General features: G+C 38.5%; 2 protein-coding genes across 5 annotated transcripts in view; both read right to left on the bottom strand.

The window, feature by feature from the left end:
* The window catches only part of LOC108035169 (uncharacterized), a 115,070-nt gene that overhangs the window by 68,908 nt on the left and 24,574 nt on the right, over window positions 1-21,588 (bottom strand). The window lies entirely within an intron of this gene.
* Window positions 5,837-6,602, bottom strand: LOC108035484 (uncharacterized). Its single transcript, XM_017111175.3, has one exon. The coding sequence runs from the start codon at window positions 6,530-6,532 to the stop codon at window positions 6,092-6,094; it is 441 nt and encodes a 146-aa protein (XP_016966664.1). The 5' UTR covers window positions 6,533-6,602; the 3' UTR covers window positions 5,837-6,091.

Genomic DNA, 21,588 nt, shown 5'->3' with positions numbered 1-21,588 from the left:
TTGATGTAACTGCGAGGCAGCGCCACCAGGACTCCTTGTCCGGCCTCCGAAACGGGGCGGATGGGGGATTCCCCATCGAGGCGCTCAGGGTGCGGCTATTCATTGATTAACTGCCAGGACTCACTGGAGACACGTGAAAAGTGGGGGGGCTCTAGCCTGACGGCTCTTGGGGCCATTTTCATTTAACATTTTCATTTTCATTTTCATTTTCAGTTTCGGCTTCGTTTAAGGTCTTACATTTTTTACTTTTCGAAATTTTTTGTCGCATTTTTTCGGCCGCCGTTGTTGTTGTCATCTTGGGTTTCGTTTTTGGCATTCAAAGTTGGAATACCTGAAAATGCTCGGTAAATTAGATCAAAGGACCAGAAAGGACGTGTAGGCATTTACCGCCCTAGCCGGCAAATTTGTGTGTATTTCCACAGTGAAGGCTCTGTTGTGTGATGTTTTGGAATATTTAATAAGTTGGCTGATGTTTTGAAAGCATTCTTTTACATGAGATATTTAAATTGAACATTAAAGCATGAAACTTTAAGGAACATTAATGTGAAGTGTCGTTCAACATTGCCATTTATGCAGATATAATTTTAAGTATTTACTTTACCTTTTTTTCTGTTTTAACATTTTTCTGTTGATAGCACAAATGCTTTGCCTTGTTTTCTTCTTATTTCGAGAGTTCACTGTGTAAATATATATGCGCGGTAAGTACTTTGAAAGTAGGATTAAGTAATTTGCGCGTGCCACTTTCAATTTCTTGCAGGAAACGTTTGGGGAAAGTTGGAAAAATGCTTTTCCTCCTCCTTGCCCTCTTCCCCCGCTACTTTCCGCCCTTCATTTCCCCCTTTCCTCCGCAGCTTTTCCTCCTTTCTGGCTGCCTTTGTAAAAGGCTTTTCGGCTTAGAAGCCCGGCCAGCCATTTGAATAAATAAATAATTAAAGTGAGTTTTATAGGGGCCACTCAAAGGCACATATATCACTTGCGATATTGAACCGTAACTGACCTGTGTGTGTGTGTGTGCAAAACTAACACTAGTGCAGGCACGCACACATTAACACACCGACTCGTGCTGAGCATAATTTCCGCTGACAAAGTTGATAAAAAGTTGTAGCATACTTTTCAGGCGACCGCGGCGACCATTATGCAAATCGGGTGAAAAGGCGCTGGCAAAAACACTTAAGCCGTTTTGTCCAACTGGCTAGCACACACACACACACACATAGACTGGCGCACACCAAGGGGCATTGTTGCTGGAAAATCTAATTTCCTTGGCAGGCGCCATGCTGCGCTTTCCTGGCGCTGACAACCCCTTCTCCCCCACCCGGTTTTCCTGCCAGTTTTCCCACCCAAGGCCCAGTTTTTCCGCCCGCCACTGCTGTCTATGCATGCATAATTCAAATGGACTGCTCGGCCCTGGCTGGGATCCAATGAGTATGATGATGATGGGCCATGCATATTTGATGGAATCATCTCGGGATGACTTACGGCCCAACCAACTGTGGCGTAGTTTCGGATCAGGGGCTCCGGCATTCTTATTTATTTAAGCCAGGTCAGAGAGGCAACAATCTGTCTGAGCATATGTATCTCCTGGATTTCTCTATTTTCCTCTACAAGATATACAGTACCATAATCCTTCAATCAATATTTTGATAACAATTTTACTAAATTTTATAATTGATTTGTCAAGTTGACATTCAATGTAAAAATATATGAGACAGTACCCATTATAATTGATAATAATAATTATTTTTTATAAAACGTATTTATAAGGAACTATATTTTCAAGTGAACTGGCTAACTACTATATCTTTTATTTGTCAGCTCAATTTAAAAAAATCTAATCGAATTTATAAGTAAAATTTTGTCATTAAAAAATGTAAGTTTTCCCTAAACAAAATATAAAATAAATTAAACTTAAAAAATAAATTATAAATATCAACCAGGAAACTTATATAAAAAAGTGGTTCAGCGAAAAAAAAAAGATTTAATCAAACTATTTTGGGGCTTAATAAGCCAACTTATGCTGTTGCTCTGAATTTAGTTTTTGTGGTTCTTTTGCTGTGGCGTAAAACCAACAACTTTCCATCTTAAATGCCAGTCTACACAAGTTGCAAAACATTTTTAGAGGTTTTTTATCGTGAAAGTTTTTAGCAAGCATTTTCTGGCTAGTTAGTTTTTTTGGTAAAATTCACTTTCATCGCAAAATTTGTGGCCAAAAATAAATATCTATAAGCAAAACAATAAGGTTTACTTCTACTTTAAAATTAAATCCAAGTTAAATAAATTGTATTTGACAGAAGTTTAACTTATCCCCCTTTCCGTTTAACAAAAAGAATTTTAAATTCCTCGAGTGTCTCCAGACGAAAGGGATTAAAAGAAAGCTGAAAGGCCCCTAATTATGGCCCCAAAAAAATCATTGGCAAACACTGACTAGCAAATTTGAAGGAAATATTTGCAGCCAGCGAAAGTTAATGAGTTCCAGGCGATTAGGCTGGGGGCCAACTTTTTGTGGGTGGCATGATTCGGCATTCAGGTTGAATCAATAATTTGGGGGATATAAAATCAGGCCGTTGAATTTTTGATAAGGGTTGAGCGGCGGGTCCTTCAAAGGACTTCAACTCGAAATGAAATCCAGCAACATGAGCAACAGTTATACAACAAGTGGGCGGTGGTTCTGGGCGGGTGGCTTCGAGTGGCTTCGGGTGGCTTGGGTGGCTTAGGTGGCTTGGGTGGTCTTCGGGTGGGCCAGGGCCGAAAGTTGGCCAGTCAAGTGCTGGCAAAGTGCAAAGCCAACAACATGGCAACAAGGACGATGTCAAAAATAGTGTCTCAACTGGCCAAAAACGAGTCGATGGCTGGGGGTGGCCATGTTTTTTGGGGGCTTCGATGGGTGGATGGGTGGCTGGGGGCTGGGTGGTTTGGGGCTCCCCTTCGAAGAGCTAAGCAAGCAGCCAGCGAGCGAACCGCATCGTTTGCTCGTTTATTTGCTAACCAGTCTAAAATGAAATTAATTATAGTTACGCACAGTTTCCGTGACCCGCAAGGGCTTCCCCCATTTTCCCACCCCAAAGTGTGTGTGTGTGTGCCTCCCGCTTTTGTTTTCAGCTTTCCTCGGTTGCTTATTTTTTTTGTGGTTTGGGGAAAGTCCTGCTGGAGACCTGTTTCTGATAAATGGCAAGTCAACTAGTGTACAAGGGGTTTTTGTGAAAATTACTTTCATGTTTCGACCGCAAATATCCCCAACAATCATTGCTGCTATGATTCGGTACTTCTTTTGGCCAAGAACATTGTTCTCACAAGTTTATTTTTTTAGCAAAACTAAAATAGGAATACAAATTGACTGTTCGGCAAGAAGAAAAATATAATATAATAATTTAGAATTATATATTTATTCCTGAAGGCCAAAAAAAATTCCGCTCTTCTGTGAATAATTTAATAAGCTTTTACCTTTTTTTTAAACAGTAAAAAAATGATTTGAGAAATTTTATTAAATTTCTACGTTTTAGGAAAATTATTATATCTTTTAAGATAAAAAATTCATTGTATAATTATTATTAAATTATTCTTTAAAAAATGAGGAAAATTATTACGGCTTTTAAGGTGCTGCAAGAAATGAAAAATCTTTATAAAATGTATAATAGAATACAAGAGTTCACAGTCACAGTGAAAATACATTACAGGGTACCAAAAATGTTGGACCGCAAGGCGAGCCCGAAAAGTAAACAAATTATGCAGGAGCAACAGAGAAATTTTTGACTAACATTGCTGGGGCAGGCTAAAAATAACCGAGTCAGGTTGACCCTACCTTTCACCCCCTTCTACCCCCTGAACAGCGCTCCCTTTCCCCCGAGCCCCTCCCTTTTGGCCCTCGGCCAGCTGATGTCTGCCTCTCGGCCTGACCCTGAACTTTTTAATTAATACGTGCAAGTGCGTGAGCATCGGGCATTGAAAGGGCTCGTTGGGCACGCTCTCCTTTACATACACAGGCTCAAATACATGCAACAGTAGCTCACGCCCACACACTCAGACAGACTCACACACACACACACCCTCCCACAATGGCCGTCCAAAATGGCGGAAGGGGGAAACGGAAGTGGGGCGGCGAAAAAAGCAGAAGCCGCAACAAAAACAAGCAAGCGAGAGACGAAACTCGTTTTGGCCTTTTGCTGGTTACAAAACGCGCTATAATTTTGAGTTGCCAGCACTGAGAGAAAAGTATATTCATAAAAAAAAAAAAATATTAAAAGTTTAAGTTCAAAAAAAAGTACATTGATTTCAGGAATCTCAAGAGGATAATAAAATATAGAACTATACACTATATAAAATATAGAATTTTTTAGAACAAGGTTTTTCATTTAATTTGAATTATTAAACTTTTAATTCAAATTATTTTTATATTCAAATATTTTATGTTTTAAATACTCACAATATTTTATTCATTCAAACACAAAATTAATTTTGAAATTTGTAAGACCAAAGGTTTTCTTTTTTCTGATCATTTAACTGAACCTTCTTTTAAGATTGTCCTACGAATTATTTACTAACAGAACTTTTGAGTGCAAATTGTTTCATTATATATTTTAATTTTAAATACGTACAATATTTTTGGGAACTTAAAATAAAGCATGGAATTTTTTTAGACCAAGTTTTAATTTTTACTAAATATTTATATAAATTTTTTTATTTTATATCATTTAAATTAAATAAATTTATATTAATTAAAAGTGCCTACATTTTCCATACTTTCTTTCGAAACACATCCCCACTTTCTCCGAGTACTTTTAGCTGTGTGCTCCCCGTGTCCCATTTCGCCTTTGTTTACATTTTATATCAAAAACTTTTACGAGCTACAAAATATGCTCAGCCTGAGCCGAGAGCAAACAAATGCGAGGGAAAATGGCCTCGTGGACGGGGAGTAAAATAAATAAAAATAAAATTGATAGCATGTTCTTTGGGGTCTCGTCGTCCTGCCTGCAGGATACCCGAGCCCGCAGACACAGTCGCCTCTGCATATGTGTGTGTGCCGGAGCGTGGTAAGTGGATATATGGCCGGAATTATTGGCGGTCCCCTTTTTTACCCAGCCCGGCAGCCGCAGATCCCGTCCAATTGCAATTATCGCTTACGAGGGATTATCAAAGTGGTTTATCTTATGACTTTACATTTTTGGTTTGTTGATTTTTCACAGCCATGGCTTTTTCGGGGGTTGCGGCGGAAAAAGTCCCATTAAAATTTCAGCAGGATGAAGGCAAGATTTAAGTATTTCAGTTACTAACGAGTTTTAAAGGTAACTTATTCGGTTACATTTTTGGCAATATTTATGTCTTTAACATCTGACAAAAACACTCACTTAAAATCCCTCTGTCTAGATTTCCATTGGGAAAATGTGAGCTTAAATGAAAAGCCAAAAATTGGCTAACTGTCAAAACAACATTGATTGAAGGCAGAGTTTGCCTTGCCTTGATTGCTAATTTCATGTCAATAACTTGAGTTTGTATTTCCCCATATTTATTTTATTTAACTTCGTCAAAGAGCTTTGCAAATGACATTTGCTTTTTAGCAAAAGAGCATGTAGTTAACTTTTTGCGATTTTTCTTAATGACACAAAAATATGACACTGTAAAGAAGAAATAAAAAAAAAGAATTTAAGTTAAATATTTATTTTTGCTGTATTAATAAGAGTTATTTTTAAAGAGCAAAAGAGTCTCTAAAGTTTATTTTTATTTTTTATTTATATTTGCTATTGGTTTTATTAGCCTAATTTAAATAAAGATAATATTTTCGCCATAAAAAAAACTGATACATGATTTAAAGATATATCTGTATAAATTTAAAAATTAAAAAGACAGTGAGTTACATTAAATTTATTGAAGCCTAGAGATCATTTTACAATTTAGTAACCAATCCACAAACCAATTAAAGACATGATTAGAGATGAGGCTGGAGCTGTAGCAGGTAATCGATACCCGGAAGTCCTGGCAGGATGGGGAGCCCTGTTAAATGAAGGCTGACATTTGGACGAAATATTTCTCCTCCGCCTGCCAAGGGGAATGCAGATGGTGAAAGGGCCCTGAAAATTCCAGAATTGAAGAGATCCGACTAGTCGGACATGGAATCGATGGCCTGGTGGGCGGCGCGTCGGTAGTCGCTCTCCAGGAAGGGGATCCTGGCCAGCAGCTGGCCCTGGCTGTTGCAGACGCACAGCTCGTAGAGCTGCTCGTCCTGGGGCTCGGGCGCCGTTTCCGGCGGTAGCTGCGGGGTGGGCAGCGTGGCCGTGATCTCCAGCCTCTGGGTCAGAGGATCTTGCTGCATATGCAGCTGGAAGCTGCCAATCACATGCTGCCCCCGGAGCTTGCCCCTGTCCAAATTCCGTGGCATTGGCAGCACTATGGGCTCTGCACTGAAGTCCACTTGCGGCGTTTGGCTCATCATGTGCCGCCGGGCCCTCAACAACTGCCTCCTTCGCTCTAGCTCCACGCTACGCACCCTTTTGGATGGGAAAAACTTGGTAAAGAAGCTGGCAAGTCTCAGAGCTGGCATACTTTTCTGTATTTTTCAATTTTTGAAAATAATAAATATGGTCTGTGCGTCAGAGCGCCTGATTTGGAGACGGGGGGAAAGCGCCTGCTTTTCATCCTCATGGAAAATCCAGCCAGAAAAGTGCTGGGAAGGTGGGGGAAATTTGTTTACATTGCTCATACGACCGGGTGGCGTATGCCGAAAAGTAACCCACAACAACATGGGCTAAATCAAAATCAGAATCATCCATCGCCCGCGGCCGGCATGAAGGCCCCGAAAACTGTGAAAACCCAGGGAAAACCCAGGGAAAAACATGAAAAGTTTACCCAACCCCGAGACCCAAAGTTGAAGACTGGCTCTCCCACACCCCCGGCACAAACAAGCCCTCAATCTCTCGGCGGTATTTTCCTTTTTTTTTTTCCTCCTCCGGTTACCTTCTTCAAATGCTAAATCTAATGAAATTTTATATTCCTCTTTTGACTGCAAGTTTTCGCCGGAAAATGTGTGCAGGGGAAGAAATTATTTTCTTATGTTATCGATTGATTGAAGTCATTTTCTTTACGGTATATTTAGTTTTGTAAGGTATTTTCAATTTGAAAAATAATTTTCTTATTTCTATCTATTGATCGAAGCCTTTTCCTTTAAGGTATATTCTGTAGGGTATTTTAAATTATTTAAATTAATTTATAATTCTTTGATTATTGATTGATTGATTCCCTTTTCTTTAAAATTTTGTTTATATTTTTAAAGATTAATTGAAGTCTTTTCTTAAATATTCAATTGGTTTTATAATTTCTACAAGATTTTAAGGGCTATACAAATAAATTTTAGTATTGTATAATTATATTTATCAGACTATTTAATTCCTTTTCTTAAGGATTACATGCTTTTGAAATCGATTCAAAAATATTTAAAATTTTAAAATGATTTGAATGCTTTTACTTAGGATACTTTTAATTTTATAAGCTACTTTTTAAATTTGTATAATTATTTGTAAACCAAAAACTCTACAAAAAGCACTTTAAACCAAACTATTTAAACTCACTATTTAACTTTATTGAAATGATAGCCGATTAAGCTGTTTGTGGTGAAAGTTTCAATTCGTTTTTCGCCGTGCCTTGGCTCCGATTTTAGCCTCATTTCCTGCCCCTCACATTTTTCACAGGTGAAAAACGACTGCAGTGACAGATGCGGACCATAAAAGGTGAAAGTGGTTAAGCACACACAGATACACACACACACACACACGCACACACACACACACACACCACACATCCGAGGGAAATCTGAGCAAATTGTGGGTGTACATGTGTGCAGCGAGCCATTTTATGTTAACAACTTTGTTGGCCCAAAGCGCTCCATGTCGTCATTATGTTCATCATTAACAACTCGTCAGCATAATGATGGTGCTGATGATGATGTCGATTGCGCCGAAGTGAGTGCCATATGTTAGCCCCGAAAACTGAGCCGCATTTCGGCGGCAACAAATGGCTGAAATCAGCCAAAACAGCCGAAACAGCCCAAACAGCCGGCAACATCAAACGGCGAGTGGGGGGTGGGGGGAGTGGCGCAAAACAAATCAGTTTTTTATTCAACGTGCCCCATAAAAAAAGGGCAAAAGGCACTCACCAAGGAGCGAAAGTTTATGAACCATAAAACAGAATGGAACGATGCATAGGCATGCGATTTTTCACCCTCTCCTGGTATTTTTTCCACATATTTTTCCACCTGCTTGAGGTGCTCTTCACCGCCTTCAGCCCCCACCATTTGCATATCGTTCCGGGCTCTTTAAGAGGCCGTTAGATGCAAAATATTTCAACCATTTCTCAACTCAAGTTGAGTTGTAAACTCGGCGGCGGGCCAGGGATCTTCCGAATGCGAAAGGCGCGGACTCGGCTCCTTATTTATGGGCCCACTGACTAGCGAATGTCTGGCATTATTTATGGACTGTAACTGAATGCTTTAGTATGCCATTGATTAGGGCTATAAATTGGGGAGCCAATAAATTAAAGCTCATATTTGTATAGGGCAACCATGACCTTAATTGTAACTAAAACCGGGCAGGTCTTGATTTATCTGGAGCTTAAGGAAATATGAAAAAATATCTAAAGAATATCTTGTGTTTCTTCTGAGTTTGAGGAGGACTCTTATCAGGAAATCTGTATTTTTGGGCAAAGCTCTGATATAGTATATACCATTATTTATGCAAAACCAGATACCATTTTTTTAGAATCCAAAAAACATTTTTACCATAATTTATCCTGCTTTTTACCAGAGTTTAAGTGAAAATAAAATCCTGTAATCCGCATTTTAGTGGTTTCCTTTTTGTATACAAAGAAGCCTAGCCATTTTCTACAGTTGGGGGAAATCAAAAGCGGAAATTTCGATCGGAAGAGATTAACCTAATGGCATTTATGAATTATCGGCCGTCAGACGGTTCCGGGGCAAAGGGAAGCTGAGTTCAAGCCATCGTTAAATTGTAATGCAATTGGAGCAATGCATTTGGGGAGATTGCCGCGGTTATGTGGGTGGCATTCCCAGGATGAGTGTGTCAACAGCTGCCGTAAAGGTCCTGGCACTCCGCTCTATATAGTCTATATAGTACATCTATCTACTCAAATGCTCGGTGGCGCAGAACGCACAAGTACTTAAAGGAATTGCTAAACTATTAGGCAAAGTAATGCTGGCTTTCGGCGCCCAAATGCAGAGAAAAAAATAGGAATAAATTAAAAGGAAAATCAATTTTAAAATTATATTAATCAAAATAATTAGTTTAATATAAAACAAACAATATTTTTAATTATTTCTCAGAAAAATCTTTACTTTATTCTATTTGGTAGCCACTCAAAACTATTTTTATTTAAAAATAAAAAACATTTTATTCATTAAGTTTATTATATTATTTTATACACATTATTTTAATTTTTTTTAATATAATATTTTAATATACATAATTTTTTACGTTCAAAAAAATGATTATATTTATTTTTTTATAAATTAGTTAAACACTCATAGGAAAAAATTGAAGACGCATTACTTCTACTTACAAACAAAAATAGCAAAGCCAAGAATCTTAGTACAGAATTATAAATAATAGTTTGTAAAAGATATAATTATTATTCTTTCTTTAATTATTATTATTTTGTTAGGAAATTATTATTTTTAAAATAGTTTTTGTTATTATTATTTCTTATTAAACCAGCTGTTTTGCCAATAAAAATATTTAACAAATATAGAAATTATTAAAAGAAACCCTTTCTCTCAGCGTACGAGTGCGTTCAATTTGTGCGGCGAATAAGTCAATGTTGGCTCGCTGGTCGTGAAACCGGAAGCGCCAAGCAGGGCCAAGGAAGTCGCCTTGCCGAACCGGAAAAAAGGTTAAACTTGTTGCAGTAACTTTTCCCAGAGCCAAAAACACCCTCCCGCACACACTCACACACAGAGCAAACAGGATATGTTTTATGGGGAGCGATAAATGTTATTAACTTGGCTGGCAAAACTTTTGTAATTGAACGGCTCGGCGTCTCGAAATTAGTTGGCAACAAGTCCGCCGAGAATAGACCTTATAGATTTATATAGATATATGTACATCGCCCTCTGTGCCCCATAGTTTTATTTATAGAACTGTGAACTCAACCCAAAAGATATTGTTAGGATAAAAACAGGCCTTTACCTGAAAAAGTAGTGTGCATTGGGTTTCATTTTCTTGGCTTGCAAAAAGCCCAACTACTAATTAGGCTTCAGTTTTCTGACTGCCCAAAAAAGACGGCCCAGTAATTTAAGAACCTGCCCGGCTTTTTTCCATCTCATTAAGCTGAAATTCTGTCAGTTTTCATTTCGAAGAAAAGGGGGAAAAGCAGCTCTAAAGATCCTGACGGCCAGCAGCATGTGTAAGTAATGTCTAATATTTTTGCAGAATCTGTTGTATGATATTAATGGATTTAAGTCTTTAATTACTGGATTTCTGAAGTGGAAAATTTTTTTGAAATTTTAAAAAGAAAAAATCAAAATCATATAATTTTTTTTATTGGGGATTTTAATTTCAGATTTACCTATGTCCCAAGTAAAGATAAGAATCGGAATGTAATTATTATTATTACTTTTTTTTACAACCTTTTTACTACTTTTTTCACTACTGTTTATATTACTTTTTTTACTACTTGTCAATAATACTTTTTTGACTATTGAAACACTCCTTAGAAAATAATAAGCCAAATTCCTTATTGCCGAACATAACATTTACCAGCACAAAGAGTTGATTTTCCTTTCTGGGGCCAACAAAGCCACTTTCTTATCTATAAGGAGGAAGCAGGCCAGCAGGCAACCAGATTTCGCTCGAGATATGACCATGGCAATGCCTTTGTATTTATTATGAATTCGTCTTTAATATGCGAAAGGCAATCGTGTGTACAAATAATGTACAGGCAAATAAACACGCACAGAGACGGAAGGAAAGTCGGGGAAAATTGGGGAAATCGGGGAACGCGGCGAAAGCGAGGCGGGGAAAGTGGCAGGTGGATAAACACCGGGGAGAATGCTTGCAAATGGTCACGGAAATGGAAACGAAACAAATCTTGATCTCGTTTTCGGGGCTGTCACTTTCGCCCCACCCTCCACTTTGGCTATATGTACACCTAGATTCATATGTATCTGTATCTGTGCGCTTGCACCTCAATCTGCTCAATTTATATGCAGAACTGTTCGCAGTCAATTGCCAGTTACACGGCGTGATGTTCAAGCTGTTTTCGCCATTTCCCTTATTTTATTCCCGCCCTGCCCTTGTTTTCCTTTTGCTGTTGCCCCGCTTTGTTTTATTTGCTTTCTGGCCGAATGCTCTGGCTCAGGAATGCACAAAAAAATCTTCTGACTTGTTAGCCTTCTTCATCAATGTCAGCAAAATAGACAGCTTTTTATTTTAAAAGCTTTTCTAAAGTGAGAATTTCATTTGATTTTTATAGAGGTAATTTTCTTTAAAAAAATAAAAACAGTTCTAAGCTTGAAACTGTTATTGAATATGATTTTTCATTAAAAACTTTTCTTAGCATTCATTTCTACATTTCTAAGATTTTCGTTTTTTTCCCCTTAAATAAATCAAAAATAACTGTAAGCCGAGACTTAATGAAATTATTTAAATTATTATTTAATCCAAAAATAATTTAAAACTTTTTGAATCTTGTTATTTTCCCAATGCATTTTATTTTACGGCCAACCTAGAGGGATTATGATGTTCGACCTTCGAGTTTTCCCGGCGCCTTTCTACCCCTTAATTTATTTTGCATTCGCAATTTTATTTATTTATTTTTAGCCGCCAAGATTTATGCAAATGGATTGCGAGTCTATTAAATTTGCATATTTATCAATTTGTTGTGCGTGTTTCAGTTTCGGTTTCGCCTCCTTTTCGCCGCTCGCTGTTTATTTTCGCTTTTGGCCCGTTCCTGTGCTGTGTGGGGCTTTTGTCTGCTGTTGTTTGTCTTTGGCAACATATTTTAATTACATCCTCGCCAGCCTGGCCGTGGCCCCGAGTTATTTCGTTATTTTGTTATTTCGACTCGATTTGCATAGAGCAAGATGCCAGGCAAGCCGGGGATCCTGGCATCCAACATCCAACATCCAGCATCCAGCATCCATTTCACCACTCCGACACCGCCTAATTAATAAGGATGCAATCCAATTAGGAGCGGGCAACATCAAAGCCGGGCGGGCGAGCCTCTCAGGACGATCAAATATTAAATAGGCACAAAAACTAAACCAACTGCGACAACACTCGCCATAAGGCAATTATCATTATGATAATTAAAATCTATGGCTAATTGTAATGGCACTGGCAGGAGGGGCGGGGGCTAGTCCATCAGGCTAAATGCAAATAAATCTGCTCCTTCATTACCTCCATCATTATTCCAAAGATGAGCCGGGGATCGGGGGGCGAAAGTACTGGAGTGGAGTACTCCGCCCGGCTAATGGCATTCGGGGATGAGCCGGCGATGGGAGGTCTGTGCCTGGATTATCCGGCCAACTATGCCGGAATTATGCCAAACCACAGGCATAAAGTATCCCTTGTAATTTCGTGATAAATATTCATGGGGAATGGTCGCAGGCTTCGCCGAAAATTCACTTCAGCGCTGAGATACTTTCGAGTTGGATTCCCCAAGTCAAACAATTTGCTTGGCCTCGAGTTACGTTTAGGACTAAAGATAAATTTGTTGGACAAGTATTCTTATTGAAATACGAAAAAATATAGAAAATTATTTGCCCTAAATATTTTAAAGAATATAAACTAGGCCCAAAAATATTTTCTTTATGGGAAAAAGGTTTTTATAAAGTTTATAAAAATCTGTTTCCCATAAAGAAAATATTTTATGTTCAGGAAAATATTATTTAATGGTCAGAATTACCATTTACCGTTTAAAATAAGGCCAATAAATAATTATTATTGTTAAAAAATTGAATAGTAAATATGTTTCTTACCTTAAAACCTAGAAAAGTGCAATTTAAACTTCAACTTTTACCCGGGAAATTAACAATTCATCTTGTGCTTCGCTAAGCATAAAAGCGTGTTTTCTTTCCCAAGAAAAGCACAGCATACTTTACTTTATGAAACTATGGTAGAAGGGAAGTGTGTGTTTTCCTTACAATTAACATAAATTTAATGGTATTTTCCAAAAGATGTTGTAAGCCTGAGTATATTTGAAAGACGCCCTTTAAATAAATGCTTAAATTTTTAATAGAAATTGTAAATATTTTAATCCAAGAGATTTTCTAAAAGCAAGAATCAATAGGAGCAATTTAAAATTTTAAATTTGAGGAAAACCCATAATTTAATACCTGGTTATAGATAAAATATATTTTTTTTTTATTTTTCCGGAATTTGCGTTTTTTTTATGCGACGGACAGTGGCATTTGCGATACGTTTTCCTTGGCCTACAACTTTGTTGGCACTTTTGCTGAATTCGCTCCTTCGCCAACTCTATTTTCCTATTTTCCTCTGTTTCTGTGTGTGTGCGAGGGAATTTTCCGCTGTGCCAGTGTGCGTGTATCTGTGTACAATGCATGCAATTTGAGCTTGCCTTTGCTTTACGACAAATAAACATCTACGACAACGGCTTTTAATGTCGCCACGCTAGGGGCAGCATTTTCCCCGCCTTTACGACCGCTCAGCTTTCCCTTTCCCCCAGCGCTTTTCCCCATTTCCACCCGCCTGCCCGGGCTTATCTGCATCCGTAGGCCATCGCAGAGGGAAAACTAAAAGTCTCCCATTGTGCCGGGCCATTAAAATGCATTCACATGCGTTTCGCACTGCGAGGAGCATTGTTTGACAGCTGTCAACTGGCAAATCCGCCCACATCTGCCCACTTTCTAAGCCCTGCCTGGTCCCTGGCTTTTCCTCGGGCCGGAAAATGGATAACGGCTTGGATGACGGCGGAACGTCGATGCTCCAGCGGGACCCTTGGCTGCCACTTCAGGGGAAAATCGCCAAAGCCATCGGGCGACCTTCTTCGAGCGCGCTTTCATGGCTGCAAAGGGTATTCCAGTGAAAAGTAGAAAATGGGGAAAAACTGAGGGGCTCTTCACAATATCCGTTTTTTTGTGCCAATTCAGAAGTGAATTGGAACTCGAATTCTATTTGCAGGCCACGAAAACTAGGCAAAAAGAGGGAACTTTCAATGACAGAAAAACGTACCAAAAAATGAGCTTCGCTTGAAGGGAGTCTCCTGTAAATCGTTTACTATATTTAACATTTTTGTTGGATTGTGAAACAAAACTAAAGATAACCTTTGAATTTTTTAAGGCTTTGGAAATAGGTATTGGTACATCGGAATTTGTTCAAATCAATAAATAGAGCTCAAAGAACTTACAAGAAATTTTTAATTTTACTTTGTCTTCATTTTTATTTTACTTAAGAGCTTTATGTATTTTTTAAGAGCTGTTTTATTTTTTAAACAAGCTGTAAAATAATAAAAATAAAAATACGGCCTTTGCCCTATTAGAGTTATTTTTTAGATTGTTTTTTCATTTATTTTATATACAATTTTTTAGAAAACCAAAGAAAGGTACCTCTCAAATTTATTTTTTCGGATGTTAGGCTTCCTTGAATATTTTAAAATTCAATATAGATATTTTTTCAAATCATACATATGTTTAAGAAGTTATAAGCAATTTCAAACTTTTATTTTTTCTTGTTCATTTTTGATTTACCTAAGAGCTTTATAAATTTGTAAAGAGCTGTTTTATCGAAACGGAAAAATGTACCTCTCAAATAAATTTTTTGGAAGTGAGGCTACCTTTATTATTTGAAAATTGAAAGAAGAGTTTAAAAACCCATTAAAAAAGTTTAAAAATTCAAAAAATATCCGTGAAAACTGCATGTTGCTGGTTTTGTTTTTGTGAGTCCCCCCTTATCCTCGCCAAGAAAAACCTCGCATTTACGGGCATCGAATTGTTTGTGCTTCGCCGACACTATTTGTTGTCCGACATCAACGGATTATGGTTTTGCGGCAGATCGGGCGGCGGCATTAATTGCTTAATCGATTGCCTTAATGCTGCATAACCGTGATGGGCAGGTGTTAAGTGGCCAGTCGGGGCAATAAGACCCTGGGATCCTGGGATCCGCGACTGCAGGTGGTTGGTGCCGGGACTGAGGCAATTAGCTGCGATACGCGTTCCGGCGGCCAATAAAAGTGGGGCTTCCTGTCAAGGGGGATTTTAAACGGTTGCCATGGCGGAGGATGAGTTTCCGGCGCGGGGCGAAAACAACAACAGCGCCTAGGAAAAGCGGATGTGCTGGGAAAGCCGGTCGAAGGTCGGGGGGAAAAACAACGGGAAGCAGGGCGAGGGCAGGGGGCAGTCAGTCGCAGCAGGAAGGAAGTGCCTTAACGATATGAAAATCCCGATGCTGGCAAATATTTAATATTATTACGGCTGTCGCAAAAGCCGCATTGCTGTTTTTCCACTGAATCCATTCACCCTACGACATTTCAAACATCTCACAGTTACTGCTTTGAAATTATGCAAAATTGTTAAATTTTATTCAGAAGGCATGGTAATGTTTAATGGGAATAAATGTTATTAATTTAGGTTGACAGTTAGAAAATCATTGCATTACTTAAAAGGAAGATGGCATATGGTAATTAAACTTCGGTTCTGCTTGAGAATTCTAACATTGTAAGTTGGATAAAAATATATATTAAGTCTGTTTCACCAAAAATACTAAGAGGGGAGTTATTTAAGACATATTGTTTGTATATATGTTTTGGATATTTAAATGTTTTTAACGGAACTGTAAATTTAAATCAACTTTAAAGCTTGTTTATTCATTTACTAATAAACTACTTTTTATATATTTGATAAGATATTTTGGAAAATGTTTTAGTTTTCTATGGTTTTTAAATTTTTTCTTTCTGAACCGCAAATTTTAAATCTTATTAACAGCTAAGGCAACTTTAAAATCGCACTATACCTATTTTAAAGAATATTTTATTGCAATATATAAGTTTTTAATGATTTTTATATATTTTTGATTGAAACGTGAGTTTAAATCAACTTTAAAGTAGACTATACCTCTAATAAAATACCATTCCTATTTTATAAGGAATATTGCTGTTCAAAATTTGTAGTGATTTTAAAATATATTTGAATATGTTTTATGTTTGAACCGTAAATCTAAAACGTTATCAACAGCTCAAGGTGCCTTTGGTACTATTAGTTCTCGGTCACCACTAAATTAAATTAAATTGCAGTTCGGAAAATGGGTTTTCTTGACATGATTGAATGGTTCTTGGGTGTTTCTAGCAGGAGTTTCTCGAACGTTGCTCGTAAAAACGTACCGGAGACGATTTTATTGTTGCAGCTGGTGGCGTTGGCATCGTCGGCAACGATGGGTTAATGCCATTGCCAATTTCGCCACCGGCTGTGTCCGACGCGCTTAGCACTTGTTTTCCTACATTTTTATTTATTTTTTTTCTGTTTCGCCGCATTGTTTCCGTTTCCGCTTGCCTTTGTCTTTGTGTGCGTGTGCCGTTGTGTTGGTATTTGTGTGTTGAGCTGCTGTGTGTGTGTGTTTGTGCTTGGCTTTCGACGGGCAGTTTTTAATAACGCGCGTGGGCTGTCAGCCGGATCGGCCGAGCGCATATAGTGAAGTACGGCATCCAGCAGCTTTGGCCTTAGCTCCAGCGGCGCATCATCAAATTTTATGATCGCACTCAAACACTCACGTGCCCGGACGGCAATTAATGAATGCTGGGCCGCGTTTATGCGTCCGTATTCCGGCGGAACAATTCCGCCTTTTTATAGTGGCCCCATAAAATGGGTGGCCTTTCGAACTTTGGACACTGGGAGAAGTAAGTGTCACCAGGGAAAACTCCGGCGTGTCAACGAAAAATCGTAATAAATCTGCTTTTTTATATCCGAAAAGCGTGTTTAAATAAGAAGTTGCTAATAACTACCATAGTGGTTCCTAGTAAAATTCAAGTCATCAAAAAGTAGGAGTACATTTTTTTTAAATGCCTAAAAGTATGAAACAAAAGGGCATTCTGAATGAATTCACAGTACTTCTGGGCTTAAAGCAAGTTGTTGCATACTTTTAGGGTTCTTCAAAATACCTAGTCATTTGTGCGCCTTATTTTTTAATATATTTTAACAAGAGCTGGAATGTCATTAATGCTTATTTATTAATTGCTTAATATGACAAAAGATCTATGGAATTTTTTTTTGCAACAACATTTAACATTTTCAATATGTTAAAATTGCTAGATTATTTCATATCAATCACACAATTTTTCCCAGTGCCCTCAGTTAGACAGCAAATGTAATGGATTTGTATCGCCTTTAATTGCAGCAGGCACAGCAAAACGAAAGAAAAAAACCCGAGTGGATGGGAATTTTCATATTAATTCGAGTGCCTGCAACTGTCAGTTTAATTAATTTGAAAGATGTTTACAATTTCTGCCCCGCGCCCCATCAATTAGTCTCAATTAAAGCCTAGACTGGGGCCACATTTGATTTTCCGGCGCCTTTCCGGGGGGCCTTTCCGGCCAGGCCGTACAATTCAATCCCATTTGAATGCCGTTTCAGCCGCCTTTGACCTTTCTTTCAACTTGACGCCATTAATGGTAATGTTGGTCTTTGGGGCACATTTTCCAGCTTATTAACTCGACTTTTTTGCTACGCTTTTCGTTTTTTTTCCTCCAGTTTTCTTTCGCAGGACCCTCGCCTGCTGCTTGTTTACCCAGGGCTTCCTTCTGAGGCCAACTAAATTTTATTCGAGATTTTGCAGCACAAATTTTGAGCCTGCTATCAAATTTTATTCCCACATTCGCGTGCTCTTTAATGTTAATTTGTGCCGGGGAAATTCTGCCATGAAACTATGTCCAACAGGCGTCAAGTTGCCAACGATGTTTGCCAACAACCACCCAATCCCCCGCCCCGCTGTACAGCATTTTCCACCCCCATTTTCCGCCCAACCCCACCCAGCCAGCCAGAATTTTTTGCGGTCTTTCATTTCGTTACTATACATAAATTGAACATTTTGCCGCAATGCCGCACACATTTTGCCTGTTGCTCGGCAGGAACAGAAGCAGAAACAGAAGCCGAAGCATGGGCCTGAAAGTGGGCGGAAAAGCTGGAAAATGGGCGGCCAAGTGGGTGGGAAACTGGGGCTGCGCTCGAACAGATGGCAAACCACTCGACGCAGACAAGGACGATGTAATAAAGTTAGAGCCTGTCAGGCGGTGTGCCACAAAAGAAATGCGGTTAGACGGAACGGAAAGAAGAGCGCCGATCCCACGCCCACTCCCTGGCCTATTTTCCATTTCCCCCGCCGCACTTTCCACCGCTCTTGCCGCCCTAGATGCCATGAACATGTCATTGTCATGGACCCGCTAACTGAAAAACACAACTCAAAAATACGCCGCACACACATCGAAACCCAGGGCAATCAATAAAGAAGTAGCCCGACTCATAAATAAGTGAATGCCCCACCGAATCCGCGGCCCCATCCCTGCCAGGGGTCCTGGCAGCTCCCCAGAATGCTGGGAATTCTAGGATGTGGCGGCGGCTGAGGATGCTGATGAGCCCGACGATGGACGTCTGGTGGCCAGATGAAAGTCCTCTGCCGAAATCCGCAAACGAAGCAATTAGCATTCTAGCCAGGTGAGCCCAGTTTCGAGTGCACTGCGCACTGTCTAGGATTAGAAATCGAAGTGGATTCCTAATGTTTATATTATAGGGATAAAAAATTAAAATCCCATGCTTGAAAAAATGTAGTATGCTTTTAATTAGTAGAAGACGGATTTTATGGGAAATATATGTATATATTTTTAAGCCAATATTCAGGATGCTTTTGGAAAAAAATAAGTGTCTTTACTAAACTAAATCTAGGTTAAGATCAAATATAAGAATAATCTTAATATCTTAAACCATTTTTTGACTAATCTAATAGAGCTACAGGAAGCATACTAAAACAATTATTTTGTATATAATCCATCGTATAATCATAACATTTACATTTTGTATCTAACTTGAAGAGTATTTTCCCTTTATGTATTCCTCTTTGTTTTAGCTTAAAAAAAATATATATATTTTACATGCCAAAGATGATTAAAGATCGTAAAGAAAAGAAGAATGAAGTTAGGCATTTTCTTAGCTATTTATTTTAATTTTAAATAAATAAAAGGACAATTTGTTATGACTAAAACTGTCATAATCAGCAGAAAGAATTATATATCATTAGCTAAAAGTATGATATAAAATCTACTACTTGGATTATTAAAAGTATTAATACAGTTAAATTGTCCACATAAAATTAGTGTATATAACATTTTAAAAGAAACCTATATTTTATATAAAATTTGTTAAATATTTATATCGATAGATTACCCAATTTATGGTTACAAATCTTTAAGAATATCCAGAATCTTGTATCTTTTTTAGCAAAATATAAGTAGAGTATAAAGTATACAACTTGGAATATTAAATAAAATTATATAATAAAATACAGGACGTTGTCTAAATAGTTTAGTATATACATATAACACCTTAATAGGTATCTATATTTTTTATTAAATTTTTTAAATATTTATATCAATAGATTACGCACTTTATAGATGGCAACTCTTTAAGAATATCCGGGATCTTTCATCTATTTTAAGAGGCCAATTTGTTTCAATTTGTTGTGTATATTTTCTAGCTATTCCCTAGATTTATAGTCAGGATTTTTTGGTAACTACTTTTTCTCCCAGTGCCTCCCTGGGACATGTGCTGTCCACTACAGTGCCGGCCACGGCCATAGGTGGCCCGACTGTGGGCCATCATTAGACAGGTTCTGCAGGCGCAGGACCGCTGCGTTGCCAGGGATTAAATTGTGGACTCGGACTGCGCCCGGTTCCGTACCGTTTTGGCATTTTCAATTGTTGCCATGACCATGGGGGTTACGGTTTCCGGAAGCAATGCGAGTGCGTAACTGCCGGCCTGGCCAACTGTCGTCGCCCGGAGTGGGAGTGGAAGCGAAGGAGACCGCAAGGTGGTGCAGGGCTGGCAAATTGGGTAGTCGGGATACTCCCTTCAGTCGAGTGGGAATGTAAACAAAATCCGCACTTAATGCGGCTTAAGTGCGCCGCATAATTTTCCACCCAGCCGCCTAATTAGTATATATATGCCGACCGAAAGGCGAAGAAGTTCGCCGCGAGTTGCGGCTCATGAACTAGGCCATTACTTTGGCGGCTGGGGTAATTAATTATGTATAAAAATATTCCCTTCCTCACTTTCGCTTTCTGTGTGTGTTTTGTTTTTTTTTTTTTTTGGGGGGGGGGGTTTCTACGCCACAGAGCAATTAAAAACGAGGCAAATCTCGCCGTGAGTCGCGGCTTTCAGCTTTGTATTTTGCATTTTGTATTTGTTTTTACTTAAATAATTTTTGGATTTTTTTCCTCTCTTTACTGCGGCAGGGAGTGCTTTGTTTGGTAGATTTCTAATTACGGCAGCCTCTTGGCCGGGGCTTTTGTGGGCTTTCGGCAGAAGTTCTTTTGAGACGCGGCTTAATTATGTCTCCCCATGGCAGCGGGCAAAAAATGCAAAATAAATACGCGGGGGTTGGAAATTTTCAAATTTCAGTAAATTGAAATTTGATAGAAATACCTATGTATGTGCGGGGAGTTGTACTCCGATGCGTGCGCAGCCCGGATTAGGATTGGGGCGATATTTGCGAGGGGAGTGAGTGGGGATTTGCCCAGAGGCACCCACTTTCCCGCCTTCCCCCGGCTGTTTGTGCTGCGGATGGCCTAAGCTCGGGCGTAAACAAAATTTCAAATTACACACAAAAACGTTCAAATGCTGCCGTGTCAGGTGAGCGGCGCACAGTGAGTGCCGAAAGTCTGCCGCCTGGCCAGGGGGCCCGACAGTGGAGAAAAAGAGGAGTGACGCGGAGCAAACAATTCAATTAGCCAGCCGGCGCTGTGTGAGTTGCATTTTAATGTCCCGGCTAATTTGTTTTTATTTTTGGGCCCCGCCGCAGAATGGGCCCGCAATATGGCTGAGCCGGGGATTTACCTAGTTCATTTCGGGATCATTTTCGCACAGGTCTTTAACAGGAAATGCAAAGCACCCCTTCAGGCGGAGAAAATAGGAATTTTCATTTTATTTTATTGTTTCAACTTTAAAAAGCGATTAAAATCGTTATATATTGAATTTTTGAACATAAACTAGTAAATTACATAGTTTATTTTAAGATCATATTCGAACCGGTCTTGAAAAGGTAAATGCAAAGCAGCCTTTTAGGCGGTGAAAAATATGAATTTGTATTTTTGCAGCTTTTTGTTTCATTGTTTTAATTTTTTAAAACAATTAATCATCAATAAAAGTCTCGTGTCTCCTATATATTTTATAAAAAATTTCCATGTTTTTTTAAATATATTAGTTTTTGTAATTTTTTTTTATTTGTTAAAACATTTTTAATACATCTAATTTTACTGGGCCCTGAAATATAAATCAACTGGGATTTATCACAAAAGAAATTGGCTTGCCCTGCGAACTATTTCTGATGTAGCATTTTGGTCTCTTAAAACATTATTTATTATTAAATTTCTAAA

Source organism: Drosophila biarmipes, chromosome X (genome assembly GCF_025231255.1).
Source record: "Drosophila biarmipes strain raj3 chromosome X, RU_DBia_V1.1, whole genome shotgun sequence".
NCBI classification, from domain to species: domain Eukaryota; kingdom Metazoa; phylum Arthropoda; class Insecta; order Diptera; family Drosophilidae; genus Drosophila; species Drosophila biarmipes.
The sequence above is the reverse complement of the archived record's forward strand: the minus strand, read 5'-3'. Positions and strand labels throughout refer to the sequence as shown.

Bases quoted from the DNA above. Each gene is read 5' to 3' on its own strand.
- LOC108035484 (XM_017111175.3), bottom strand. From the start codon at position 6,532: ATGCCAGCTCTGAGACTTGCCAGCTTCTTTACCAAGTTTTTCCCATCC.